General features: G+C 36.0%; 2 protein-coding genes across 3 annotated transcripts; both read left to right on the top strand.

Moving 5' to 3' along the window:
- The first annotated feature begins 150 nt into the window (after positions 1 to 150).
- On the top strand, positions 151 to 7812 carry LOC105561907 (vesicular glutamate transporter 1). Its single transcript, XM_012012280.1, has 9 exons — positions 151 to 253; positions 2502 to 2638; positions 2792 to 3012; positions 3144 to 3460; positions 3785 to 3959; positions 4231 to 4523; positions 4663 to 5043; positions 5127 to 5336; positions 5608 to 7812. The coding sequence occupies exons 2-9, from the start codon at positions 2565 to 2567 to the stop codon at positions 5851 to 5853; spliced, it is 1917 nt and encodes a 638-aa protein (XP_011867670.1). The 5' UTR covers positions 151 to 253; positions 2502 to 2564; the 3' UTR covers positions 5854 to 7812.
- A 6825-nt stretch (positions 7813 to 14637) lies between these two features.
- On the top strand, positions 14638 to 19783 carry LOC105561906 (phospholipase A1 member A-like). 2 transcript variants are annotated; one of them, XM_012012278.1, is made up of 7 exons: positions 14990 to 15211; positions 16755 to 16866; positions 17227 to 17375; positions 17668 to 17922; positions 18231 to 18422; positions 18532 to 18700; positions 18840 to 19783. In XM_012012278.1, the coding sequence occupies exons 1-7, from the start codon at positions 15151 to 15153 to the stop codon at positions 18952 to 18954; spliced, it is 1053 nt and encodes a 350-aa protein (XP_011867668.1). In that variant the 5' UTR covers positions 14990 to 15150; the 3' UTR covers positions 18955 to 19783. The 2 variants fall into 2 exon arrangements, with proteins under 2 accessions (XP_011867669.1, XP_011867668.1); XM_012012279.1 differs by lacking the exons at positions 14990 to 15211; positions 16755 to 16866 and adding an exon at positions 14638 to 14981.
- The last annotated feature ends 1727 nt before the right edge of the window (positions 19784 to 21510 follow it).

The raw sequence follows: 21510 nt of genomic DNA, 5'->3' as shown, positions 1-21510 counted from the left end.
AGGGGGTTGTAACCGCTGATGATTGGCCAGTGATATCGATGCGTCGTTCCCGACGAGCCAATCGCATCGCTGCGTCGAGACGCGCTGACGCCGTGACCAGAAGTCAACTTCGTTGCCGCCGCCGCCGCCGCCGCCGCCGCCGCCGACGACGACGACGACGACGACGTCAGGCGACGTCGACGACGTTCTCCGTCGCGTACCCCGCGCTACCGTTACCCACTCCGCTCGTAACTGTATCTGGACTTAATTATTGGTGAGTCCCGCGAATTTTCTTAATTGTTTCCGATATTCGCCGTTTGTTGAAATTTTGTTTAAGTACAAACAATAGCGAATTATAATTCCATCTCGGTTGCAACGAAATCGGAGATAATCCTCTTGTGCAATCCTGTGCCTTATCGGGAAGGATAGAACAAAATCTCTATCAAATGAAGATTGTTTATTTATTAGTGGTGAAGATGATTGTGAGATTTCATATTAGTGAAGTGATGATGTTATTTGTTTAATATCGAAAGCAACGATTAGCACTTGAATTCTTTTAATTTAGTCTGACCCACAACCTGGTTTAGACTGGAATAAGAAAGACATACTGGGATTAAGTAGAATAAAAAAAAAGTGGTATATTGAAACGGTTTATTGCCTGTTCGTTCACTCTCTACCGATTAGATAAATCGAGAAATTACCTTCAATGCATTTGCTTCAGTTGGCAATTTTTAGCGCGATTCGAGTAGCACACAGAAAATATCAAACTTTTGTCTTTTGTAAGATTATTAGAGCGTCTAGCGAAGTGAATAGCGATTCCTATCGTGCCAATTGTAATCTTTAAACACGTGAAATCTGCCGTGCGATAATTAGTCTAACCATGGGTATTAATATTTCTGATGCTTTCTATACTATTATAATGAATTCATTTAGACTTGGTTTGCACGAATGCCCAAGGCTCTGAAATGTTGTCGGCGCTCGTTTGCACCATTCTTACATTGATTAGCTGGAAATTGAGTTTCTGTTTTAATTAAAATTCTCTTTGAATATATCGCAGCAGATTCTTCCTTTGTTAACGCCCTTTATTTTTTATTAATGAAATGAAGTGCCTTTACTTTTATATATTTCTGATATCATTCGTTTCATTACTTTGTTCTTCAAGCTTCAAAAGAAGAAACATAATAATAGAATAATATAATTGCAATGTTAATCGTGTAAATTCACAATCCAGTGATTCTTGATCATTAAAGAAATTGTATATTAATTCTGTTCCTTTGTCAACAAACACTGTATCTGTTCAAATAATATCTAAATCCATGTATTTTGCATTTCTCAAATATCATTAATAGCAGGAAATATATGAGGCGCGAAGTCACGACGTAGACTGTACAGCATGAGAGTGCCGAATGTCGCTCAATGTCCATTAAGTTGAGTCAGCGTGTCCCATATACTCATCATTCCACCCTAATTCGTTAACATGTACTGTGCATTTTGGTGTCTTTTGTCTGTCACGTGCCATTTTAATATCCGAGAGCCATTGTCCTCCGATGCGCCTCTTTACGATCGGCGCAGCACCCCCGTAACGATTTTTGCAGGCTGCACGCTCCATCATGCAATGACGAAGATGATAATCTTCGACGAGACTATTACAATCGTACAGTGAAAATATAAAACAACCAAAAAATATTTAATTTTGAATATGAGTTAATAAGAAACTCTTTAAATAATAAAAAATATATATTGAAGTGTTAAGCATATATAAATGATAAAATAAGGTGAATATAGGCATACAATATATGCGATACTATTTGCAAATATAACAAAGCTTATTTATATGTTATGAAAATGACGAAAATGCTGTTAGCATGGCACTTGTACATATAATTCTACATCAAAAACTTCCAACTTTTTTATTTTGAATTATTTCACTTAATTCTGCAGCTTGAAAATTTATAAAAAATTGCTAAATCCACATTTATTATCCACCTTCCATTAACACGCTGTGTTTTAATTAAGAATAGATTCGATTAAGATTTTACGGTTTAACCGAGTTACGCCTACGACAAACTTTAAGTGAAAAATATGACCTAAGTGTACGGTCGGTGAAACGTTTCTTCTCACAGTTTTCTACCCTCCGAAGATGCTCCCTCGAGAGTTCGGGGATTAGGGGTGGAGAGACTACCACTCCAAATAAACACTCCTACCCGGATTCCCCCGTGCCCGTTCTGTAGGCTCTATATTTTCTACCTAGGCATAGCAGATCTTTCTGAAAGAAGCTGTACATGGCCAAGATACAGCAAAGCGATAATTATTTTTAAGGATGTTGCATCATTTATTAAATGTCTAATTCCAATATTAATTGGAAAACTATCTTTAAATTTATATTTAATATTAACGTGTAAATTATCTTCTGCTTCACGATTGTTGAATATATTTTGTTTAGATAGTTATTTGACATATAAACGTACTTTACATATTGAATTTTATCTATAAGATAACTTGTGTTATATTTATCACTACAGGGGCTGCCAAATAACACCACGGGCGATTGTATAAAATCATAAAGCAACCCCAATAATTGGAAAATGTCCGGATTCGCAGCGGCGGGTCTCGTAGCTTTCGACTCCTTCAAGACGAAAGCATCACAGAAATTATCCGGGTAACATATTGTGTTCTTGTTATTGGCATTATTATGTTGTGAATGTGATTTTAAAAACAGATTATTTCAAGAAAGTAGTGAAAGTTAATAAACATTTATTATTAATTTAAATGTGGAAAGATGATTTATCAAAAGGACGCCAACTCTCTGTAGATTCAAAAAAACTACCACCGGTTACGAGGAGTTCGAAGCTTCGTGCGAGGGTAGCAAAGACAATAAGGCATTCGAGGATGAAAGGGGTTACAGCACGCAGCCTTCGTTCGAGTCGCTTCCGGAGCCGGAGAGACCACCATTGCGGCATATCGATACTTATTGCATGCCAGAATGTCCATGTCTTTCAAAGAGGTACACCATCGCAACGTTAGCTTGCATGGGTAAGTCTGAATAACTAGAAAGCAATTTTGTCGTTCCGACTTTATGTTTGCTACTCTTTCATATCCTGTCACTGTAATCATCGTAATTTTACAAAATAGAAGGAATTAATTAAAGTAAAATTTTCTTTTAGGATTCATTATTTCGTTTGGTATGAGATGTAACATGGGCATGGCCAAGCTTGTCATGAAAAACAGCACGGAAGGCGAGAATCACACTGTCAAGTTTAACTGGACGGTCGGTATGGAAAGCGCCCTTGATTCGTCATTCTTCTGGGGTTACCTGTTAACGCAAGTGCCCGGTGGTTTTCTCGCGTCGTTATACCCTGCTAACAGAATATTCGGCATGGCCATCGCAATATCTGCCTTTTTGAATTTGTTAGTACCTGGTGCATTGAAGATCGACCCTATCATTGATATGTGTGTCCAAGTACTGAAAGGACTGGTTGAGGTAAGTTCGTGAAAAATGTTACGTTTAAAAAATATTATTCTCCATGAAGAATTCATTTTAATAATTTTATTATGTATCTAGTTAACTATCTACATAGCTTAAAATTTTTATCAACATGTTGGACCTTGTTTAATTAAATGAATAAAAACTGCTTGTTCAGTTGAGCTTAGAGTGAGCTATAGATAATATAATTTATAGAATTAAAATTACGATTGACGTTAATCGACGTTACTGAGACGGACAAAAAGCCATACCCAGTACTTATTCCATGTACAATCTTCTGATCGTTCTATTGCATTAGTGACCAGCTTTAATTTTTTGCAGGGCGTCACGTATCCAGCATGTCATGGTATTTGGAAATATTGGGCACCTCCTCTAGAGAGATCGCGTTTGGCCACATTAGCGTTTTGTGGATCTTATGCCGCAATGGTGATAGGTATGCCGCTTTCTGGATACCTGAGTTCCTGGTTTGGCTGGACAGCATCGTTTTACTTCTACGGTAAAGAGACCTTCTGTGTTCTTTTAATAGCAAACATATACATATGTTACATAGAAGAAGGAATGTTTCTTGCTGTCGTTACAAATTACTACTACAAGCAGCATAGTAAAAAATTGTTTTGCTATACTTAAAAATTTACATTTTAACGATTATAACGACAAAGTTTAAGTGCTTCCACGTAGAATATGTAACAGCAACATTTCTTTACTCCGTACAACAACAAAAGAAAAATAGCGAGTTGGTAGATGCAAATTTTAACAATAAATTGTAGGTGTCTGTGGTTTAATTTGGTATGGTTTCTGGTTGTGGTTGGCCTTTGAAAAACCATCCAAACACCCCTGTATCTCGGCTCGCGAGTTACGTTACATCGAAGATTCGCTCGGACAAGGGCAAACGCAAGCACCCGTGCCCACGCTGTCGACAACTCCTTGGCGCAAGTTTCTCACCTCAATGCCCGTATACGCCATCATTGTCGCTAACTTCTGTAGATCGTGGAACTTTTATCTTCTGGTACTCTTCCAACCACGTTTCATGCACGAGTCTTTTGGTATGCCGCTTGTCGAGGTAATAACATAATCTCTCGCTAAAACAATGATAAGTAGAATTAATTGTTTTAATAAACCACGTCACCGTATAAACATTAGAAATGATACTTTGCAAACTAATTGTATAAAATACATTTTGTGTCTGAATATTTTGACAGACCGGAGTTATTGGGTCGCTTCCACACCTGTTGATGACGATGATTGTTCCTTGCGGCGGATTGTTGGCGGATCATCTCCGTAAACGTGGCATCATGACGACAACAAATGTCAGGAAGGTTTTCAACTGTGGTGGTTTCGGTATGGAAGCGCTTTTTTTCCTAGTGGTGGCCCATGCGACAACATCTAAGAATGGAACCGCGGCTACGGTCGCTCTCGCGATCGGCGTCGCGTGCAGTGGTTTCGCCATCTCTGGTTTCAACGTCAATCACCTGGACATCGCACCAAGATACGCTAGTATTTTAATGGGCATGTCTAATGGGATTGGTACCATCGCTGGTCTGTTGGTTCCTTTCTTCGTGGACAATATCACTGAAAAGAAGGTATGACCAAGAGTACACTTGTTCGATCACGAATGTAAAAGTACACAAGTCAAAAGTAATATACATAAAAAATTTTTCTACAGGACCCACATAGCTGGCGAAACGTTTTCATCATAGCTGCATGTGTACACATTTTCGGAGTGGCGTTCTACGGCATTTTCTGCTCCGGCGAGTTGCAACCTTGGGCCGATCCCACCTTGGAAGAACAAAAGAGTTGGAATCCCATGGATGAATTCGGCCAGACAAAACCTCCCGTTCCACCTCCGCCGAGAACGATGCAATCCGAATTCATAGTAAGTATACGCGAGTTATTAATAATTATTTATGATCGATATCACTTTCGTCGCAAAATTGTTCAAATCATCATGTCTAATCCACGAATAAACATCAAAATTGTTTCATTACACTTATCACACTCACAGATATCTAAAATATCAAGATATCTAATATAGTCTATTTTTGAGACTCTGAGATTTATATGTAATGATTTTTTTAAAATAAGCATATTTGTTATATCTCTTTGCAATGAAAAATAAAATTGAAATAACAACCGTCTCTTTCAAGAAACAACCGTCCCGAGACGGAACCGACGACTGGAATACTTACGAGCAGCCACCAGCTGAAAATCACCTGTACGCCCGACAGGACAGTAAGGGTCCCGTGATAAACTACGGCTCGACAGAGACCAACAGTAACAATCCATTTCACTCAACAAATCCATTCGCCACCGACGTTAACGCGTCTTTCGTACAACCACCGGCAACGGACGACTACACGCACGACGTCGTGCACAATCAGCAGTGGAACTGAGAATGGTCGATCACCGGGTAGAATAATTGGATACGAGAAAAGCAGACTGCTTTCCCGAGGTTGTAGATCATTCGTATTATTAGCTGTCAATCCTATGCTGGTTCTTCAGACATGCCACATCTTCATTAACAAAGCTCGCGGTACTGAGACTAGTAAAGATCAAATTTGATAGTGCGCAAATAATGTTATTTCTCCTAAAAGAATTAAGTCGTAAGAATCATTCTTTTTTTTCTTGAAACAAAATTAATTTTAAAGAAAATATTGGCAATTTAATTAAATTTTAAATAATATTAAATTGATCTTTAAATTTCATTTTTTAATTTCAAGTCATACGATATCTTCTTGTTAAGATATCTTCTCATTTCAATTAAATTGAGCAATCAAAATAAAAATAATCTTGTTATAATATAAAATTACGATATTTCGAAAAAATTTTAAGGTAAAATTGTTCATCACTTGATTTTAATGGTGGCATGTGTGAAAGCCATATGTAAATAAGATTTCAAGAACGTGTTTTGGATTTTACGAATCAAGATACAGATGATGAAATGTTGAAAGTATATTTCTAAATTTCATATGCAAAATCCTCGACAAATATCGAAAGAGAGGAAAGAAGATATAATTTTTTTGTTGAGCGTAATACCTAAGAGTGCAGAGAATGGCGCTGTGAATAGTCACGCGAATAACTTGAAATAATACAAGCAGGGTTTCGCTATGCTGTTAAATTAGCGACAGATAAACTGCTAGTTATTTACCTTATCAAAAATACGCATTCACGATACAGCGGTATGTGATAAACGATAGAAAGTGAAAGTACACATGCACTCCGTTCATATAAAAAAAAAACATTAATAAATCACTCGCTGCAAACGTGCCTAAAATGGATCTAAAGATTGTTTTTCTGGTTTAAAAAATTTAACCGGGAAAACGTTCTATCTTCACTTTTCGTTTGTCTTCGTATACTTTTATTCTTAAAAGTAAAACAGAGACAGCTAATTGAACAGAGACGCTTAAAAATGTATTTTATGTAATATGTAATTAGTAACGCTTGAATTTTCTGAATATCTTTTAAACATTTAGAGACTGAAGCGTATTATTAAGTCACAGTTTGCACATTGCAACGCGATAATCGACTATTTTAACTCTATTTGGGATAGTAAAAGAAGAATACTCCCTTAATTTATAAAAAGCGTGAATAACTCTAAGAAATTCTTCAACTTTATAAAATTGCGAAATGTTCTTATTAGGATATATCATATCTACATGCAATATTGGCAATATTGATTTCTTGTATAAAAATAGTATTACAAGATGCCACTTATCAGCGACGCGATCCAAATATGTCTTACAATTAGATGACAATAATTCAAACCTTCGCGAGACAATAATTCTCTTCGTGGACAATAATTAAAGGCGAGGTTTGAGAACATGGTAATCGTCAGAGATCTTGGTGCGCGCGACATAGCTCAATCGCTGAAACTTTTAGGTATTTCCAATTCTCTGCGCGTGACGTGTTTAGTTATTTACGCGAAATAATAGAAACATAGCAATAAAGGAGGAAAGTTACGCGAATCAATATAATGAATGACGTAAATCGCTTGTCGAAAGTGAAGTCACACACAAAGATACGCGACATCTTTACGCACACGCAGTTACAGTACAATTCGATCCACGATTACGACGATCCATACGACGTAGATATTCGGGAAATACACCCATTAGACACACGTATCTAATTTCGAAAATTCTCTAAGTATTTCTTAACTTTCTGGTATGGTATAATATAATTTTCAAATTGGATAAAACTGAGAAAAAGAGAGTTACAAGATGAAATCTGGCAACATTAACGAAAATTTAGAAATTTTGACAAGTTATCTCGACATCGAAGTAATATACCTATAAACATTGCCAAAATATTTATGTTATACGTATACATAGATGTCATGTAAAGTGAATGAATACAAAAATCGCAAAGAAACGGAAAAGAAAGCTCGGACGCAGCTATTAATCAATTTTTCAGTGACATCTATTGCAAGCAAAGCGTGAATTGTTGGAAAGAAAGCAAAAGGAAATAATTATAAATCGTCGCGTTCTCGTTCGCGTCGAGTTCTCTAAATGAAAATTTTTGCGTGAATTTTCTTAATATCCGAAATAAATTCAAAACGCTCGCGTAACAGCTTAACTTGAAACGTATGAAAGTATTCGTAAGAAAGTGATAACGAAATGAAAGTATCTTAATAAAATATGATAGTTATTAAGTAGACAAATCATGAAAGTAAATATATACAGAGATCAAGATAAGATTGAGATATAATTAGGAAAGAAGCAGTATATTATACATTGTCTAGATGTATTTCGTATACATATGTATATTATATACATCTACATATGCACTTTGCATGTGTATGTGCGTGTATATATGTATACATACGCACATACATCTTTTATTGTATACATATGAATATATATGTATGTTCATGATCGCACATGTGTGCGATCAAAGGTAAAACGGGACACATACAAGGAAACGCAGTAAAAGTACGCGGCGTATTGCGCCGGATTTGGCAAGCAAGTGGTAATGAAGATATTAGGCTCTCAAACTGGCTAATTTCGATTAGTTTGATTTTTATACCCACATAAAAACGAGTATTGAGTAATAGATGTAATTGGTGTACAAGGCAATATTCTTTGAAAAGTTGAAATTATTCTGTTAGAAAAATATTGAAATATACTTGAGATGTTTGTTTTAATTTAAATCGATTGAGAACAGAGCTTATTTGCAATTGCAACATTTATTTTAACTCTTAAGCGAAAATATAATAAAAATGCGAGGATTTCGTAGGCATAGAAATAGATATTTTACTCTAATCTTTGTGAACAAACAGAAGTCATATTAGATTTGGCTTCCGAGTTGAAGTTGCGTAGATTTGTCGTTTTATTTCAAAGTTTCGTAAACAGTTCTTTGATGAATTGAATTGAAATGTTTACGAAATAAAATGGCAAACCTATGTGACTGCAATCCGGAAGCTAAACCTAATATTTATGTACCACGAAAGCCTCACTTATCAAACAAAAATCATTTTTTAGTATTTACAACATAAAAGTGAACAAAACCGAAATTAACCGATTTGGTCGTCTAATAATAAATCTAATCTGATTTGCATAAATGAGATATATGATACAATATTTAGCTAATGGCAACGTTGAGACACAAGCAAAGTTGAATGCCCTGTGCGTGTGTGGGCCTACGAATCGAATAGTTTAGATTTTCCGTTATAGCCAAGGGAAATCCACAAAATTAGTCAATTTATGCGAGACCTTTTTAAGAGAATAGACATACCGGTATGATCCATATGTATATGTATATACATATGTGTGTATATATGTATACATATACATACATGGCGACATATATTGTATCGTCTCGCATTCTTCGTCGCAACTAAGATTATAATATATTACATATGTCGTGTATTATTCGTTATTTATGTTCTACGTTAACATAACAATAAATAATTATATATATATGTACATATACATATATATGTATATGTGTATATCAGTTAGGCGTGGTTGTATACTATAAATGCATTAATGATAACAATACGTGTGATGATCGATATATTTAAGAACGATTGATGCAATTTACTTATTAAAAATGTTAAGCATAAAGACGCGCTTCAAAGTATTAATTGGGCGCTTTGACATGAGACACGACAATAATAATTAAGTGAAAGCCTGATGCACATGTTATAACAGAGCACCAGATTTAGAGTTAATTATTTGTTTGCTAGTTGCGTGGTTTTATTCAATATTTATGAATGCGTTGGGGTGTTTGAGAATTAGCACATTTAGTGAACGAGTTCAATATCCTTTTACAAAAAAACTGGTTTATTCTTTCGTATAGTAATAATTATGATCAAAGTAGAATTATGATAAATATTGAAATATCAATAGTTTTTTTAGATATGGCCGATTAAAAGAAAGGAAATTGTCCTCTTCAGAGATATTTTATAACGACTTTTAATATTCAAGTAAATTCTTGTTTTAATACATTTTTTATGTGAGAATGTGTCTTTTTCTGATAGACATTATAGTCGTGTGCTTAAAACAAGATTTGAGTGATAGCAAATAAAATGAACTTTGAATTAAAAGGCAATTCTAGCTAATTCTAGTTCAACAAAAATGTTATAAAGAGTTATTTAAGTTTTTGACAGGGAGCATCGTATACGTGACTATTACCAAACACCCCGTATACGCAACGATAATAATCTCACTTCGTAACATCAGTGACAATGCAGGACAAGATAATAACCAGTCACGATTAGAACGCTCGAATTAATGATGACATGAACTGACGATGCCGCAACGCGCATTTTTGTTCGCGTGGTGCATCGACCGCGTGCGTTTTGCTTTAAAAAAGACACACGATGATAGAAAGTCGGAAACACTTGCAACACACTTGAAATTAATGATATGCACGCGATAACTGTCATCTAACTGTTGTGTGCTGCCTGAGTCACTACCGCGCCGAGAGAAACGATTTGTTGTCGGACTAACGTTGGGAAAAGAGCGGATCTGAAATCTGAAAATGCGGCAGTGACAATTTTCTTGAAGATAAAAATGTCAGATACTTTCTCTCAGCGTGGTTGCAAACAAAATATTATTCTTTGTACAAAATACACAAGAAGAAGATATAAGGAACGAAAGAGATAAACAATTGTAATTTAAAAAGAATTTTATTCTAATTTTGTGTAATTTTGTAAAATTATCTTGCCACGGACATTGTTTCGTTGGGCACTTGTCACATTTACTTGTTGTCTTTTTGGATGCTTGTACCTTGTAGTTTTTACTATTCCTTTTGCTTTGAATCTACTCATCAGTAATGTTGTATCAATTTATTTCTTTTTCTTATCTTCTATTTTGAAATTGATATCTCTGCTCTAATCGTGACTAAAATGTGAGAAATAATATTACGTTAAGAATATGTGTATAAATATATATTCATCATTGTGTATCGCAGTAGTGACTGGCCTAACGTTATTCATGACTACATTCGCTAAACCAGGAAAAGTTTCTGGACTCGAAATATCTATAAATCATAATTATTACGAAAAAACCTAAGATAAGTTCTAATGCTGTTCGAACAATAATATTGATACTAATACTTACATATATACGTATAGCTTCAGTAATAACTGATGACAATAAATAAACGAAACACGGGGTGAGCCGATGCCAAAAATAGTTGCAAACCAAGATTCTACTCGGAAAATTCAATAATACATATACGAGAGATACTCTACGAAAACGATCGTTGCTATTAGGGGATCGTTGCTTACGTTAAATGGATTAGCATAGCATTATTTTCGGCACACCCTGTACCACTTTCTAACGATTAGCTTTATGCTTTTTCGAGTGCTCCACAAAATATAGAAATGGAAGGCACGCGAGAATGTGATGGAACTATAATGAGTCATCCAGGAATGTATTGCATTAAAATGTTTCCATATATTTTTGTGAAGAATATGCTAAACATTTTATCGTTTCATGAAGGATATACGCAAATTAAGACGAAATAGATTGTATCGTACAGAAGCCATGATGGTTATCACGATTTCTGTCTGATACAAATCTTTATGATGCAGAAGTTCGTGAGACGATTAAGGTGACGCGTACTGAGTTGACTACGCAAAGGTAACCGTAAATTTGATATCATATCTTTCTCCAATTCAGAATGATAAGGATAATGTATGACTCGTACGCAATTAACAGGATTTCGCAGTCCGAAAAAGAGATTAGATCTCTGAAGCAATTCTTAATATATTTTTTGGAGGATAATTATATAAGGTAGATAACACTCTATATTCAATATTTTATTACTATTTACACGCAATTATAATTTGTAAAACATTTTGTTATTAAATCTGATTAAGTATCAAATTTTAATAATCATAAGAAGGGGAGACGTTATATTTATCAGTCTGGAGGAGGGCACAAGCATTCGACAGTTTACGGTATGGAACCATCTCTACACTTTTAAACACACACACACACACACACAATATACCTCCGCGTGTATGTATATATCTTATGCAATATATATAATGCTGTGTATACCTACATACTGGCATTCATAATTTATCACTATTTGTACATCCTCTGGAATGTAATGAAATAATATTAATTTACGTATTTCGATTAAACCTGTTTACAAAAGTGTATCAATTATTATATTGACAATAACGAAAATATTCGTGAAAGAATAAAAGTAATATTGTAAGTACAATAAATAGGCAAAGTTTTAGATATACATTGTAAACGATGAGAAATTCTCAACGAACTTATACATAAACAGAATTTTAATATATAATTATGTATTCATTTCTTTATTTAAATGTAACTGAATAAAGTCGGTAAAATTTCAATATTTATTTCATTGTTGAGAAAAGGAAAAAGATAAATTACATCGTCGAGTTGACGTACTAAATATATTAAATAAAGAAGAAGAAGTGTCCATAATATTCTATTGCTTAATGTTATTTGTTGGATATTTTTTGATGATGAGAATTTCACATCGAAAACAGGAAATTTAATCGATAAGAGTGTTACATATTACATTTTTGATGGCTTGATATAACAAGTATCAAGTGTAGATTAGCACTTAACTATCTTTCTCATTGTTAACACTTTTATTTGTGGGATTTGAAACTTGTAGTTATTTAATGTACTCCAAGTGATAATCCGAGGAGACTGTTTTGTGTCACGCGCAATGTTGCATTCAGAAGAATAGTTCTCATGCCGTTAACGAGTGATTGTATTGTAATTCGTTTCCTACAATTGGACGAAACAAAGTGCGTTACAAATAATACGATTAATTTTTGTAGAATTTATATATTCTCCGTTCAATTGTTATGATTCTCAATGGATTTTGTGCGCTAACCAATGTCGCATTCGCAGTTTGTAGTTTTGCTTTCGTAAAATCTTTAATTATTGCGAGAGACAAAGTTATGTTTTTATACTGTATACTAACCGTTGTTTTTCAGTATGTCTCGCTGGTTGAGAAATACTGCGTTGAAACTTAGCAGACAATAATACGATGTTAGTTACACACATATATATACATATATATACATATACAGATTCGTTAAGAATATTATAATTAGAATTACGTACGAATCAAAAGAATCTGCTCTTCCGTGCTGTGCAAACACAAGTTTGGCGTTAATAATATCGCGCACACGATCATGATTCACGTGTTCATCGTGTTTAGAATTCTCCGCTTACAGGTCCTTGTAGGTATCAATTAAAGTTAACTAAAATTTAATCAATTCTCTCCTTTTCTAATTCTAATTTTAGGAAACGACTGACAGAATTGATTAAATATCAATTAATTTTAATTAATATTTGTGCAAACGGTACGTAAGGAAACTAGATGTTTGGAGAGCTAAAACTGTATGAAATTGCAGTTTCCTTTTCATTGTGAATCTGAAAAGAAGAGATTAATGAATATTGTTTGAAAAGGAAATTAACTCTTCCCTACCATTTTGACAAACATCCATCGTTTATCCATTGTAATAATCTCGTTCTTTTCACCGGAATAATTATATATTTCAGAAATGTTTTCTAATAATCTTCAAAGCAGGATGGTGTGTCTGCGGGATGATGCGAATACAAAAAAAAATATATATATATATTTTAATCGTTTGCGTTAGTAAGCCTCTACTCTGTACCATGTGTAGCCGCATATTAGAGATTATTGTTACATACGCCGATGCAATCTGGTTTGTTACTGATTATTGCGACGCAATTGTCATGTAAAATATGTATGTAACATTGTAATTTTCAGTGTATTATGTAATTAAAAAATGAGAGATACTCTGGCGGCTATTGACAATAAATTGTAAGCCGATCTTTTCAAAACTCGTTCCTTCTGGATCATTGAGTAAATTGTGCTAGAAACACAAGAATAATAAATGCACCGGTTATTGTCAAATTGACTTGATATTTGTCAATACGAGACACCGCGTCTTTCGAGAAGAACAATTCGTGAAAACGGAAAAGTGCAGAATGAGGACGGTGCGGACAAAAGAATGACATCCTTGTTCAAATAAATCTCATTGATGATGATTTATTCTTGCTTGGCCTTGGAATAGCTATTAAACGTGGCACAGATATGCCCTCGTTCACATTTGCCGCTATCATGGAAATTGCTCGTCACCTGTTGCGTTGCCGTCTATTTACATATCGTACGTACAGGTACATGCGTGTAATATACCGGTATCGCCGGTGACGCTTAAAAAACCACAATTGCACAATAAATTTCTTTCTTTAATATATTTACCCTGAGGTGTTACACAATAGCAAACGTGGTTCTCAAGAACAATCCGACAGGTCTCTCTCAATTTTCCATGAGCACAGTGGTAATTCGCGCACACGGGAATCGTTAAACTGACGCTTGTAGGTGATTTCTCGAATTGCATAAAGCATTGTTTATGGTAACGTATCATTTAGCTATGCAGAAAGCACTTCCGTGAAACACATACATGAGAATTAACTCTCTAATTGTATCTCGTGGGATTAATTTATTGCGCGCGCGGAAAGATGCTTTTATGATTTCCTAATATGTCCATTTGAAAAATTAAAAATTGCGTAAGTACGTAAACGATATTTCAGCTTTCAAAAGCACAATCAAATTTCTACAAAGAAATTCGTATTTTTTAAATAAGAATTTTCTCTTTTTATAAAGCAGTTTCTCAAATCGATTCCAAATGAAAATGTATAAAAGGAATTGACGAATGATTGCGAATGGAAAATTTATGGAAAGAAATAAAAAGATGCAAAATCTCAATTTATAAGCACCCGTTATCATAATTGGCTCGTTTGTTACACTTGTAGAAATGGAATGCGCATGTGAAGCTAAAATAAAAGTATGCAAAGAATCGTATACACGTGCGTGGCGCATGTGCGCGTGCAATGGCCAAGAGTCCGGATGCAGACCGCTCGCGTGCACCGAGCGTACTCAATCAGCTTTGCATGTCACATACGGCGCGTCGCACGCGTGTATACGAGAGTACGGCGTGCAGCGGGAGAGAAGCGACCACGAAGAAGCGTAAGCGCCGCCAAAGGTACACTCTTCGTTACTTTCTAAATTCCCCCTCGCAGGCGGTATATATCCCCCGATGACTTTGCGTTTTGCAATCGTACGCACCGCGACGGGAATCACATCCGAGTGGATTTTTCGCGCGCCGCGTAAGTCTGGATGTTATATCACAAACCACGGGATCACCGCAGGAGATGGCGGTCAGTGTCGTGAGATACCTCGCTCCCCTTGTGTTCGGCGCCCTGCTACAGTACCGTAAGTACTGACGATGAGATTCGACTCGGTTGTTTTCTCCTCGATTTCTTTCCTCGACTACTTTCCACGTAGAAACATTTAATTCCGCCGCCTTTCGCGAGTGCGTCTCGTCGTTTGCCGGCCGCGCCAATCGTCATTCGCGCGCGTGCGATCTGCGAGGCATAGCGAATTTTGAAACAAAAGTTCCTTTTCGCTACCTCTTCCTCTTGACACGGTATATTTCTACAAAATCAACGTACTTGGTAAGTCAGAAAAATTAAAACGTCTTTTTAATTGTAGTAGCGTGTGTCGCTTTATCGTCGTCTATCGGGTTAGTAAAGGATAAAATATTTTTTGTCCTCGCTGCAAAAGCGAAATTTTCTTTTACGTAAGAATCTTGTCGTTTTCAACGCTGTGCGTGCCTAGATAATGTCTAATTTATTCCTCATACGAACTTGGCATACAATTCTCCTTTCGTTTCCTTCTTATTTATTATCTCTTCATTTATATTCAGATACTCTCGTGCATTGTTAATTTTAATTTAACATTTATTATTTTTTTCAATGCCTTGCGCGCGTCTGCAGGATATTATCTTGACACATACACACTTTCTCTTGTAAAAGACACGTCTTGCTCGTGAGTTTAAGAAAAACAAAAATAACATCGGGGAGTTCCGCTTTTATAATCCATCTTTCTTCGAGAATAAAGCTATAATACCCGGTAATATTCACGGTAATCTTTATTTTACTTTCATTGAACCGCTAACTAATGCGGTTACAAATCGAATCGAGTTCCTCGTTGAATTATAATATCTCTGCCACGAGTGTCTTATCACGTTTGCCAATCAACACTTTGTTCCGTAATAATTGCATGCTGTACGAACCTGGCGTATTATTTTTATCTGATTAATAATTATGTTGTCGCACTGACATTGGTGCTAATCGACTCGGGTTGGCAAAAGCAAAGATTGCTAAGCAAGGTGAAGTAAACGCGGGCGATCCATCACCTTGCATCTCCAACATAATAATTTATTTATAGCATTGGTGAACTAACAAGAAACATCGACCTTCACCCAATTTCGCATAACGGTCCAATAACTCGTAGTGAGGAGTGAATGATAAAGAAAGGTATCGATTTCATGCCAATCCGATAAGATTTTATCGACATGGATGCAGTACATGGATATTTTTCATAACTTGATGACTTTTTGATCCGCTTATATACCTAGTGAGGAGTGAATGATCCAAATGATATCGATTTCATGTCAAAATGATGAAACTATTTTGAAATCAATTTTTACATCAATTTGATCATCTGGTCACAGAGTTGTAAAATGCAGATGACGCCTGATAAATGTTTAAAATCCTTTAAATATAATGAAATTTATATTAAAAGTCTAGTAGAGTAATCGGAAAATTATTATGGACGAAATATCGATATTGATGAAAGATGAAAACTGTGACTACCAGATGATCAAATTGACGTAAAAATAGATTTCGGAATGATCTCATATGATTTTGACATCAAATCGATATTTTCGCTAGAGCTGCTCGTTCATTTTCAGACTATGCAACGGCTCAAAACAAAAGTCTCAGGGACCTTTTTAACAGCACATCCTGCGCCAAGCCGCCTTACATTTGTCCGCACCCGCAGATAGAGTTTTATCTGTACACTAGGTAATTGATTTCTTCATTTTTCCAAGCAGATTTTCGTTATCTAACTGCAACGTTATTTTAATACGTTAATTGATGTTGAATGTCAATTGTGCATCAACTAACGTTTCGTGTCAAGCTTGTGCATTTCGACAAGCGGTTTGTTAAAAGGGAAGCGATCAACGTTACAACTTTCAATTTCAAGATCACGATCATTTGATCTTACACTGAAAGTGACCTCCTTTCGAGACTTACTACCTTTCTCCTGCGTCTATAGTATGGTCGAATGCTCTCACTATCATCTATATTTACGTAGCGGACGTGGGACGAAGAGTCACTCTCAAATAATATATATATATCTTCTGTCGTTGGTAATTTTCACAGAGAAACGCAAAAAGATCCTGCGCTATTAGATGTCCGTGACTTTAACTCTCTTCGGAATTCCAAGTTCAATAAAACGCATCCGACAAAGATCATCATTCATGGCTTTGGCGGTGGACGGAACTTAGCACCTAGTACAGATTTACGAGATGGTAAGTTTAACGGTCTCTTTTACGTTTTCGTACACTTGAATTGCTGACATCTCAAATTCGTGAGTGTGTATGTGTGACCAGAGTTTGATCTATTAATACAAGAAATAAATGGAAATGAAAATGTTACTTTTGTGTATAAATATGAAGTATGTAGATGATGAAAATGGTGAATATAAATAAGTTTATAAAGAAGCACAGAGGCCGGGTGAGCTTACGTAGACGCAAAATCAGAGACTTTAAAGAGAATATAGTGATTGAGCGAAAATAGCCATACCACCACGTTCAATTTCAGCGTATTTCACGCGAGGCGATTACAATATTATAATCGTGGATTACGGTTCGTTGGTACGCGAGCCCTGTCTCTCGCAGATCTCATGGGGCCCAGATTTCTGCTCCCAGTGCATCGCCCAGCTGGTGATATACTTGAAAGATCACCCACGGGGCACGAGGGTAGAAAACATCCACGTGCTCGGATACAGCGTGGGTGCGCATATCGGTGGACTCATCGCAAATTACTTGCCCAATGACAAACTCGGGAGAATTACGGGTAATTGCTCGTATGCAACCGAACGCCGTCTCGTAATTCAACCGTCTAGACGTAACACGAATTTTTCATTTTGTTACAGTAATTTATTTCCTTGTACAAAGAAAAGAAGATAGGGAAGATTATTAAGTGGGAAAATTATCTTTACTGTTTGTGTTAATTTTTTTATCCTTATATCTAATTGCAGGATATTATTTATCTCCTAAGAAAATTAACAATACCTTTTACGATGTTACGTCTTGAGAATTCATAATTCGTTTATTAATCGGATATTAATCGAACAATTTGCATTCGTCCCGTTCGCGATGCAGGCCTCGATCCGACGATATTTTTCTACATGAACGGCAATCGCTCGATGGATTTAGACGAAACAGATGCCCATTTTGTGGACGTGATTCACACAGGCGCCGGTATTTTGGGGCAATGGGGGCCCAACGGCCACGCGGATTTCTACGTGAATGGTGGCTCAAGTCAGCCCGGGTGCGCCACTTCTTCTATACTCCGTAAGTAACGAGTACTCGGTCGTAGAGATGCAATGGCAAAATGTAATATTGATTACAAAAGAATGCGAGATTTTCTCTTCCGATGATAGATTGAAAATTTCCTCCACAGAAACGCTCTCGTGCGATCACACCAAAGTAACGCCGTACTACATAGAATCAATCACGACGAAGAAGGGATTTTGGGCGGCTCCTTGCGCAAATCTATTCTCTTACCTGATCGGATGGTGCAACCCCAAGAAAGAAGAGTACATCCTGATGGGGGAGGATACGCCTCATATGTAAGTGAATAATTCATATATCAGATGTTGATATTCAATTTAAAAAGAAGAACACGCGTTGAGATATCAAGTCTGTATTGTATAACGCGTTCCCCAATGCCGAAGGGAATATTGACGCGTATATGTGAAAAATTAACAGAGCACGCGGCATCTTTTATCTGTCAACAAACGCACACAAACCGTACGCCCGAGGACTGCCCGCAAAAAGCCAGCGTCGGACAAGTCGGAAGCAATCGTCCTCCCGCCAGTATTAAGCTTATTGAAACAACTGATTAATATAATTATAGAATAGCATGTACATTTTAAGCTTAAAAGACTTTTGTTTTTACATCGTTTACCATTTGCGAATTTGTACATTTTAATCATTAGATCTCCTCTGTTTCCTTCCTCTTCTGCCTCTTCCTCAATAAAATATTTTGCCAAGCTGCGCGACGACTTTTACGAAGAGCAGAAATATGCCTCGTACCGTTCATTCACATCCGATCGACGACTGGTATAGTTAAAGTCTCGCGCACTTAACACGTAACACTTTCACTCCTGCTCTTACCGTACATTTTTATATTATATTATTTATTTAAAGCCGCACACATGTTAACATGTTAACAAGACGTGATTCTCTCGATGCATTCAAACAGATCATTTGAATCATTCCCTCATATTCTGATTCAATCCAATGCGTCACGTCATTAGACACTATGAAACGAGACTGAATTGCATCAAATAGAATGACTTTGCGCAACATATTTATTTTAAAAGAGATACGAATTTCTTGGCGAATCTCTCAATCTTATTAAAATTTATTATGCAGTTATTTCACAACGTTGATGCAATACGTTTCGCAAAATACATGATTAATTTATGACGTTGTATAGTTCCAAAATTTCCTGCTACTCCTTCGGTGTAAAGTTACTCTGGTAGTGCAATCTGATTGTTTTACGATAGTTGTATAATGTATTATGATAATAATATTATGTAATTAATTTTTATAATTTGTAATATAATTAATTCGAACCTGTTATAGGAACAGAAAATTGATGTTTGCCTCGTGAAGAGATCTTTGCAATACAAATATTGCTCAGACCACATTTGTGTTTTATTCACCAGTCTGTCTCAACAAATTTCCTCATATAGGTACGTTTGTAACAACATGAAGACAGTTTATGTTAACAACAATATTTATTACATAATAATTATTACGGTATAGTAATAACTTCTATAGATTTACAATATACTGTCGCACTAAACCTTAATAGTATGTATAATATGCAATGGAATGATTACAAGCTGATACATCTTCGTTTCAAGTCGAAGGCTACCCCGCGGCCTCGCGATACTTCTTTTCTCTTTTTCTCAAGGTGGAATCTTGGCGAATAATGCGTATTCTCTAGAGATATGATCTCTCCCCGATCACGATGCTCGCGACGTCAATCTCCACACGTAAATACAAATCATACAAATGATACATAGGTAAAGATTCCAACTTTTTAAATATTATTATCGACCCCAATCTCGAGATTCGACGAGCGGCGTCCGTCGAGCATCGTCTCGAAGATTTCACGTGAGTTGGAAACAAAGTACGTATCGTACGATGAAAAACGCGATAATACAAACCGTAAAAGTGGACAATACTAATCTCCCTCGGAATCTAATCCCATTGTCAGTGCAAGAACCTTTTTCCGCAGATGACAATAATCAATTACAATGTAATGAATAGCGCAATTAGTTGCTCGTTAGTAAACTCTAAGAGAAAACAATCGACCGTACTAAGTTATTTTTATAAAGAAAAAGGCAAGATTGAAACATTATAAAAGATAAGTCAAGATTTCATAAACACATTCCGACTAGTCTCTTTTTTCAAACTTTGTTGCGTGTTGAATTAATATTTTGGCTATAACATAATAAAATCGCTGCGTCGTCCTTGACATTTTTCCAGCTGACAGCAAGAGAAAGTAGTTTTATCGGTAAGGCTCGTGATTATGTCACAAGACATAGCACAGATCATTATCGAATCATCGTTCGACTATTTCCGCGTGTGGAACGAAATTTACAGAGGTAAAAACACATCTTTTCGACAAACTTGCCAATTCGCATCTCGAGGACTTATATCCAGACTAAACTACAGTTTTACAAATGCTCTTTTCGCGTGTTTCGCTTTTATTTACATCCTTTTATTTTCGTGCATGCTACGTGCTGTTGCCCGACAATCGGCAAATGTGCATGAACGGATTTAACGTTAACGTGTATCGTTTATTTAAACAACGAAAATCTCTCTCTCTCCCTCTTGCTCGTGAAACATTTGCAGGATCTCAATTATTTCCGCAGAACGGAAATCAGCTCAAACGACCAGTGATACAAGTATTGATACTTGAGAGTTATTGATTTCAAACGACTGATATATATTTTCTTTTCTTAGGGGGATGTTTGTGGGGTATCTTTATCGATTATATGTATATTAGTTGCAAATAATATATTTTCTCTGCTAGTCTGGTCGGTGCGTATTCTTTCTTACTTTTTTCTACGAATCCTGCCTGTTTCACCCAACATGATCCTGAGATCAGCACGTACGATGTCTATGACTATCACACTACACGGTGCACGTTGTTTACCTCCTATTATTTCATCGCGTTATATTTTTTACCACCTCTAATTAAATAAGTTACTCGTAAATGGTAGTAAATGGTAATAATCGATATTAATGAGGATGTCAATACAATGAGTGACATTATTCGTATAGGACGTATGTGATTCTCCTTATATCAGATCCATTCCTTTCGGCTGCACCTTCTATACTTATTCTGTTTCTTTCTCAC

The sequence above is a fragment of the Vollenhovia emeryi genome, unplaced genomic scaffold (assembly GCF_000949405.1).
Source record: "Vollenhovia emeryi isolate VEMERY1.0 unplaced genomic scaffold, V.emery_V1.0 DF939198.1, whole genome shotgun sequence".
NCBI classification, from domain to species: Eukaryota; Metazoa; Arthropoda; class Insecta; order Hymenoptera; family Formicidae; genus Vollenhovia; species Vollenhovia emeryi.
Note: the sequence above shows the minus strand (reverse complement) of the source record. Positions and strands in the feature narration are given on the sequence as shown.

Excerpts from the sequence above, each read along its gene's own strand:
- LOC105561907 (XM_012012280.1), top strand. The coding sequence starts at position 2,565 with ATGTCCGGATTCGCAGCGGCGGGTCTCGTAGCTTTCGACTCCTTCAAG. Across the intron at positions 4,524-4,662 it reads TTGGTATGCCGCTTGTCGAG|ACCGGAGTTATTGGGTCGCT; the intron begins GTAATAACATAA and ends ATATTTTGACAG. Across the intron at positions 5,337-5,607 it reads CGATGCAATCCGAATTCATA|AAACAACCGTCCCGAGACGG; the intron begins GTAAGTATACGC and ends GTCTCTTTCAAG.
- LOC105561906 (XM_012012278.1), top strand. The coding sequence starts at position 15,151 with ATGGCGGTCAGTGTCGTGAGATACCTCGCTCCCCTTGTGTTCGGCGCC. Across the intron at positions 16,867-17,226 it reads GAGTTTTATCTGTACACTAG|AGAAACGCAAAAAGATCCTG; the intron begins GTAATTGATTTC and ends TAATTTTCACAG. Across the intron at positions 18,701-18,839 it reads GGGGAGGATACGCCTCATAT|AGCACGCGGCATCTTTTATC; the intron begins GTAAGTGAATAA and ends AAAAATTAACAG.